The 8,025-nt window shown below is 41.0% G+C and overlaps 1 protein-coding gene across 1 annotated transcript in view; it reads right to left on the bottom strand.

The window, feature by feature from the left end:
- Positions 1-7,644, bottom strand: part of LOC103195797 (HLA class II histocompatibility antigen, DP beta 1 chain-like) — a 20,864-nt gene extending 13,220 nt beyond the window's left edge. Inside the window, exons 1-2 of the mRNA XM_007939437.2 lie at positions 7,581-7,644; positions 6,898-7,032 (exon numbers count right to left, since the gene is read on the bottom strand). Of these exons, the coding sequence (XP_007937628.2) occupies positions 6,898-7,032; positions 7,581-7,644 (199 nt within the window). The remainder of the gene's footprint in view (positions 1-6,897; positions 7,033-7,580) is intronic.
- Positions 7,645-8,025: the final 381 nt, after the last annotated feature.

The following is an 8,025-nucleotide window of genomic DNA, read 5'->3' as shown; positions in this document are numbered from 1 at the left end:
AACTTTTTGTTTTTCCCATGCTGCTTTCAGGATTCTGTCTTTGTCTTTGGTTTTGATGAGTTTGATGATGATATGTCTTGGTGATTTTCTTTTGGGGTCTGTCTTGTTTGGGGTTCATTGGACTTACTGAATGGATATATTCTCATCTTTCATAATATCAGGGAAGTTCTCCTCCAACAATATTGGACAACTTTCTCAGTGGTTTTATTATTCTCTTCTTGTTCTGAAATTCCACTGACATGTAGGTTATTCCTTTGATGGTATCCCACAAGGCTTTCTTCATTTTGTTTTGATCCTTTTTTTGATTGATACCTTTCTGAAGAAGTATTCAGATATTTGTGTTCAATCTCATTAATTCTGTCTTCCATTGCATCAATTCTACTCCTTTGCCCTTTCAATGTGGTATCTACTTCTGACAATTTAGTATTAATCTTCTGAATTTCTATCTGTAGATTTAGAATCATTTCTAATTTTTCATTTATTTTGCCATTTTGTTCTTGTATTTTCTTCCAAAATTCTTCTAGGGTTTTTTTTTCTGTGTTTTCCTTGGCCTGCCTCTCAATCCATTGAAGATATCTAAATATAAATCTTCTGAATTCCTCCTCAGAGAGTTCCAATGCTTCTTATTCCTCAGGAATGTGTTCTGGGTCTGTATCCTGTGCCCTTGTTTCTACCACTTTATACTGCTTCTTTGTGGGGACTGTGATGGTCTGTTGTTTCTGAGACATCATGGCATTTTTGTATTTAGATCTCTGTTAACTGTTTGTGAGGAGCAGCCAATGGGGAGTCAGGCTCTTCTTTGTGGATGTTTATCCTTGCTCTATTGGTGGAGAAGGAATAGGTGACTCTCACTCAGTAAGTGAAATTGCGGGAGGTGTGGGTGTAGTTGTGTTGTATGGGGACTGTTGCTGTCTTCCACTCAGTTAGACAAGAATAACAATTGAATAACCATCAAAAAAGTAAAAGCAAATGGACAAAAAGCACACTGTATAATCACACAGGAACAGTAAACAAAAAAAGTAATAAGGGAAAAAGAAAAAAAAAAAACCCTGCAATATATGAGGAGAGGGCAATAAGAGAAAAAAGGTAGAGAAGGGGAACAATGAGAAAAAAATGGGAAAAATGCAACAAGAAAAACAAGGAACAGGTTAACCATGAGAAAGAAAAAAAAAAAAAAAAAAATGCAGCCAGGAAGAGGGAAAAGAAAAAAAGCTGAAAACTAGAACCTGGGGGGGGAAGAGTAAAGAATAATAGTAAAAAGCACAAAAGTGATAATAATAGTGGTAGTTTTTTTTAAAAAAATTTATTTTGATTTGGGTGAAGATTTACAGAGCAAATTCACTTTTCATACAGCAGTTCACATATACATTGTCTCATGTCATTGACCACAATTTACCACAATGCAACAGCTCCCCTCCCACTTCCTCCCCATAGTTACCTCTTCCCAGTGTCCATCCCTCCATACTCTCCTGCCACCTGAGCTGTCTCTCTGTGCATAAGCAGCCCTTCCTTCTCTCATGATTGTTCTCTCTAGGGCGTGTGTCTACTTGAGGTAAGTGTTTAACTCACATGCCTGTACTTTGTTTGGCTGGAAACCACAGGTGTGGGTTCAATTCCAGACCTGAAGGGCAGCTAGGGGCCATAGTCTCAGTGGTTCCATCAGGCTCTATTGGACCAGCAAACCTGGTCCAATAGTGGTAGTTTTAAAATAGATAAAAACAAACAAACTGAAAAACAGAAAGAAAAAAAAAAATCGGGGCAGGGCACCCTGGCTCTGTCTGAGCACGCAGACTGAGATGGGATTCCTGCCGGCCCAGAAGGTGGGTGAGAGTGAGCAATGGCCGCACCTCTGTTCACCAAGAGGGTGTGGGGTATAAGAGTAGCAAGGGGAATGTCACACCTTTCCAGTCATCCACATCCGGAATGTCCTTGTGGTTCCCGGCAAGTATAGCCTGTTCTTAAGTCCTTGGAATCTGGAAAAGCTGTCACTTTAAATATCCAAAATGGTCAAACTGCTTGTAAACATTCAAAATGGTTGTGCCCTCCAGACAGGCAAAAGTCCATGCTGCTTTCCCATTTATTCCTCAGCCACCAGAACAGTCTTCCGTGTAGTCCCTGGCTGGTAGGGCTGATTTTTAGGTTAATTCTTAGGTCCTACCAACACTCGGCAATATCCAAGCTGTCTGTGCCCTCAGGATTGCTGCCAGATCGCAGCTCCATATGTCTCCTTTTTTGGTGTTTTCATGCAAATTCTTCTGCTGGTTGGAGTTTAGTCCACTTCTATATCCTTCCTTTCAAGGCTAAGGGGTCCAGGATTATCTTCTGCGTCTGTGTTAATTGTTCCCCTTTTCTTTGTTGAAGAGGGTCTGTGCAGTCTTTCTGCCTCTTTCACCATCTTACTGGAACTCCTCAAGTTAACGTCTTCAGGCAAATAACTACTGTCTAGCCTTCAGTATCCAGTATCTAATGCACTGTTTAGGAAGTATTTGTGTACCAGTGAATAAATGAGCAAACAACTGACGTGAATACTGCATGTTTCTAATGTAACATGTCCGTGTAAATAATGCACGTATACACATCACATGCATATCACACTTATGAAACTAATGCCTGAGGAAGTTGTAGATTTGCAAAAAGTATAACACACACCATTATGTGTGTAAAAATGGTATGTACCTAGATCATAAGTGGGAACACTACAATGCTTATTAAATATGTTTTTAAATAATATTCTGTTATTTCATTAAAAATAATACCACACATTTAAATGTTTTATATTTCTTCTATTACCCAGAGTTTTTAAACAGGGTCTTATTCCGTTTCCATGTATAGACTTCCCCCCGCCCCTGATCTTCCTGTTACTGCTTTCTAATTTGTAGTGTTGTGATCCAAGAGGATGCTTTGTATTATTTCAATGTTTCTAAATTTATTGAAGCTTGCTTTGTGGCCTAACAAATGGTCTATTCTGGAGATGATCCCTTTCACTGGAAAAGAAAGTGTATTGTGTTTTTGTGGGTGGGGTGTTCTGTATATAAATAGAGTTCTGTGTATTCTGTAGTGTCTATAAGGTCGAGTTGGTTGACTGTATTGTTTAGATCTTCTGTATCTTTGTTGAGTTTCTTTCTAGTTGTTCCTTCCTTCATCAAAAGTGGTGTGTCAAAATCTCCTACTATTATTGTGGAGTTGTCTATTTCTTTTTTCAATCCTGTTAGTAGTTATGTCTTTGGGGGCTGTTTCATTAAGTGCATAGAAATTTATTATGGTTATATCCTCTGGCTGGATTGACCCTTTAATTATTACGTAATGCTCTTCCTTGTCTCTTATGCTGGTTTTTACCTTGAAGTCTGTTTTATTAGAAATAAATATTGCTACTTTTGTTCTTTTTTGTTTGCTGTTTGCTTGATACATACTATTTTCCATTCTTTGATTTTTAGTTTATTTTTGTATCTCAGGTAAGTTTCTTGTAGGCAGCATATTGATGAGTCCTATTTTCTTATCCATTCTGCCATTCTTTATCTTTTGACTGGTGCATTTAATCTACTTACTTTCAGTGTAATTATTGATAGGTATCAATTTACTGCTATCATTCTGTTTTATTATTATTATTATGGTGTTGATAATTTCTTTGCTGTATATTTTTCTGTGCTGAGTTCATTTTTTAATCAGATTTTCTATATTTAAATACCAGATCATGTTTATCGCATAACTTGTGAGACAACATTTAATATGTGGTGAGGCTGCAAATGTGTTTTTAAATAGGATGGTCACATGCTTTTGTTCATGTCAGAAGAGGACTAAATAAGAGGAAGTGGGAAAGTTGAAGCCAAAATTGAGGGGCCCAAAGCCCCAGATGAAGCTGGGCAGCCAACTCTACCCTTAGACATTGGGGAAACTGCCTGAGGATATCACTAAGTCTGGAGTTTCCAGGAGAAAAAAGGAAGGGGTGGTTGTGGAGTGACCTGGCTGCTACTTCTGTCATCATAGCAATGTCTGGAATAAATTTAGTTCATCTGGTGACTTCTGTTCTACCTCAGTGCTTCTGTGCCCACAGTCAGAAGCTGCCCAACTGGCAGGATTAGCCTCAGGGACCACCATAAAAGCCTTCAGTCTACAAAGTCAGTGCTAAGGCAGTATCCCACTTCTTGGTTCAGATAGCCCACCTTTCCTGCTTCCTTTCCTGGTGCCTTGTGCCCCAGCCCCTTCAGACTTTCTGTCTGAAGAGTCCTCTGTCTCTGCCAGTCATTGCCCCTCCCCACTCAACTGCCCCAACTCTGAATGTGTTTCCTGTAATTTTAATAGGCAATTCCTTGTTTTCCCTCCCCATTTATCAATCAGGGAACATTTCTGTCTGTCTAGAAAAGTGACTTTGAAACTTTATTTTTAATAAAAACACCATTCATTTTTGGTTTCAAATGTAATTTTACCTGCAAACTAAACGTAAGTGATGAGTGGGTTCATGGCACAATTTAAAATTTTCATTTTTTATATGTGTATGAGAAATTCCTATTGTTTGTTTAAAGCAACTCTAAGTTGCCCAGAGTACTGCTTGAAAAGTGCTTATCTAAGGGAAATCATCTCTCATTCAAAACAGTCTATATTTTAAAACATAATTATAGGAGGGTATAATGGAGGCAATATGGTAGGAGAAAAAGAACACATTGAAGATATGGTTTCAAGCCCCAGCTCTACCACTTATTATCATGTAATGTTGGGCAATAACCTGTCTAAATCTCCATTTCTTGAAAAGAATAGAGCAAGACTACCATTTACCTTGAGGAACTACTGTGAGAATTAGACAAATTAACTTACATAAAGCATGTAGCATTGTGTCTGACACTGCTCAATATACTTAGTCCCGACCCCTTTCCAATGTATGCTCTATTTTAATCTGTGCAAAATTCTAAAGAAAATTCCTGGAGGGAAGGACCAGTTCAGCCCATGGGCTGCTGGGAAATCTCAAGCAGAGCTGCTATTTGGACCAGACCTTTATTGCTGAGAAGCTTTTGTTGACCATCTGCTGACTAGATATTATCACTTCTCCTTTTGCTAATGATTTTACTTGAGGTATGAAAATGACAAAAAGAGTAACAATTCAAAGATTCAAATCTACAATGAGCTTCTCCAACTGCCCAGCTAATGTGACAGGAAGGACTTGGGACTGTGGCCCTAAAACTTTGGCATAGTAAGTGCAGTGATGAGGGAACCTCAGTCATAAAAGCTCATTTAAAAGTCTGTCAGGGCTAAAATGATGCTGCTTCCATAACTTTGGGGTTTTTTTTTGTTTGTTTGTTTTGAGCTCCCATCTGCTATATCATCCCCTCATAATCAATGGAGGTTGTCTCAACCAAGCTTTTCTAACCTGGGCCCCTTTAACCTAAAGGCTGTCCTCTCATGACTTTCTCTTCTGCCCTCTTTGAGGCTGGGAGTTGGAAAAGTATGAAGGGAATTACAGAAACTTCCCTGCTTACTCTATCCACATTCCCATGTGACTCCAGGTCCACATGAAGGTTTTTACTGAGTATATGCTGTGGTAAACTACCCTCAACCCTCTTCACACAGCTACATGTTCTCATCTAATTTTTCCTACAAATCTTAGTCCACATTTTTCCTGTCCATGACCTCCTTCTCCTATCATCACAGGCAACACTTTGCTCTCTGTTCATTCCACCTATGGGATTACCATCATTCCCACCACTGTACATTATTCTGTAGGCCAGCACTTCCCCTGGGATCTAGGTATTGCTTCCCTCATCTCCTGTGGAGCATTACTCACTATCATCCAGACACATCTCGAGCCTCCTCCTTCTCCAGCCTCATCCCACTCTAATTCCCAGGATTCTGAAGGCTGAGCTGTGGTGCTAGTTAGTTCCAGTATCCCTCTATGACTAACATCTGCAAAGTTCCCTCCCATTTCAGCAAAGACATTCAGTGAAATAGGAGAGGGACCTTAGGGCTTGAGGGCTGTACTCAGAAGATTCAAATGCTGTTACCTCTGGAAATCAAAAAATGAAATGAAGGCATCATGTCTTAAGATGAGTTGCAGAGGGGTTAAAGGAAGCTGTGTGGAAGAAAAAGTGGGAGTTAGTGAGAAACCAAGATGACCTACTCTCTAGTCCTGCTTCTCAGGATGTTAGGTATAAATTTGGACTAGAAAGTAAGCACCCTGCGAATATGTACAGAATCCTAGCAGTCATGATATTAAACTGGTCACAGTGAGGCAGCAAGAGGAAGAAGTCTCTCCCAGGTTATTCCTTCCTTGGCCCTCTGGTAACCTACCATCAGTCCCTTTCACATATCCACAAATCTCATCTCATTCTTCCTGCAAATCTCTACCAATCCTATGAATATTCTGATCAAGTCCTGAAAAGGTTGAGAGAATGACCTTCAATGATACGAACATGGGCTGGAATGACAGCCTGTCTCTCCCCCTTCCTTCCCTCGCATCACTGTCCTAGGAAGTGGGCTCTTGCTCTGCCCTCAAAAATGAAATCCCTTGACCTGACCGTGAATTGGCAGGGTAATCCTGAGAGCCTGGACTCCAGCCTGTAGCTCTCTATATAAGTCCCCTTAAGCTTCTGATGCAGAAGGGAAGATGCCCAAGAAGCTGACCTCCTCATAGAAGTTGTGCCCCTCCAAATTCCAGACCTGTAGCACCCATTTCCCACAATAGACAACCATACTGACCCCTTGGCACCATCTCTTCCCGCTTACTGTGCCTACATCTCTTGGAGAGAGGATAGGCCCACAGAAGAGCATAAAGAGGATAAGACCAACTTTCTAATTGGGCAGGAAGAACTCTGGGGTATGGCATGAGCCCCCTACAGCTTGTCTCAGAGTCTGGGCCCTGGCAGTTGTTCCTTGAGCCAGGCACTCCGGGAACGGCTGCTGTGCACTTACCTGGAGTAGCCCTGCCCTGGACCATGGGATAGCTCAGCACCACCAGTAACACTGTCAGAGCTGGTGTCCAGAGGGCCTCAGGCACCTGCAGGACCATCATGGAGCTGGAAAAGGATGGGGAGGTGGAGAGACTTGCTGTCAGGGAAGGATTCACTAAATGGAAACCCCTTCTGAAATAACAGAGACCATGAACTGAAATAGTTTCCCATGTCTCCTGGGATTGGACAGACTCTGACAAAGAAGCCAATGAGCACTGAGTTTGACATGACTCATCACTCACTGGGTAGACAGTATGAAAGGTCTGACAATAAGATGATAGAGAGACTGATACTCATTTTAAGCAACTGGACAACTCATGCAAGTTTGCGAGAGTATGTATTTTCTTTGGTTTGAAGCAAATATTCAGCTATTCTGGCTGTCTATGGAAAGTATCATTCCCCCCAACTTTGTCACCCCTCACGTTCCCACTGACCACAGTCTGGGGTGGAGCAAGTGCAATCTCTGTTTGTAAAAGGCCCAGTGGTATGATTCACAGATTGGACTACTCACCCCAGCACTCAACATGAACCCTGGGGTCAGTCTACCCTCCTCTGCTCAAGAGGATATTAAAGATTAGCTCCCATGCATATTCTCCTCCCAGAGGTCTGTTAGCCTTGAAAGGTACAGAGGATTCAGATCCTTACATAGGACTGTCATCAGGGTCAGCATGGCCCAGTCTAGGGACCTTGTACATAGGAGCAAGGACATGTCAGCTATACAACCAAGTAAGTTTGCAAATTTAAGGAAACTGTTTACTTCTCTGGACTTCAATTTCATCATCTTTGGTAAGAGGATAATGAAACATGCCTTTATAGCAATGTTCTGAAGGTCAAATGAAATAAACAGATCTGAAAATGCTTTGGAAAATGTGTTAATCTGGATTCTCTAGAGAAGCAAAAACCTGTAAAGCTTATACACACACACACACATATATATAGAAATTTATCTTAAGAAAATGGCTCACACACTTATAGAAGCTGGCAAGTCCCAAGTTCTTGGATTAAACGTCAAGCTGCAGGCTTTTCATGACTCATGCAGCTGCAGGGGCTGAGGAGTTCAAGGTTGGCAGGCAGTATATCAGCTGTTGAC

Source organism: Orycteropus afer, unplaced genomic scaffold, assembly GCF_000298275.1.
Source record: "Orycteropus afer afer isolate SDZICR_OR568_19922 unplaced genomic scaffold, OryAfe1.0 scaffold00059, whole genome shotgun sequence".
Taxonomy (NCBI): Eukaryota; Metazoa; Chordata; class Mammalia; order Tubulidentata; family Orycteropodidae; genus Orycteropus; species Orycteropus afer.
Note: the sequence above shows the minus strand (reverse complement) of the source record. Positions and strands in the feature narration are given on the sequence as shown.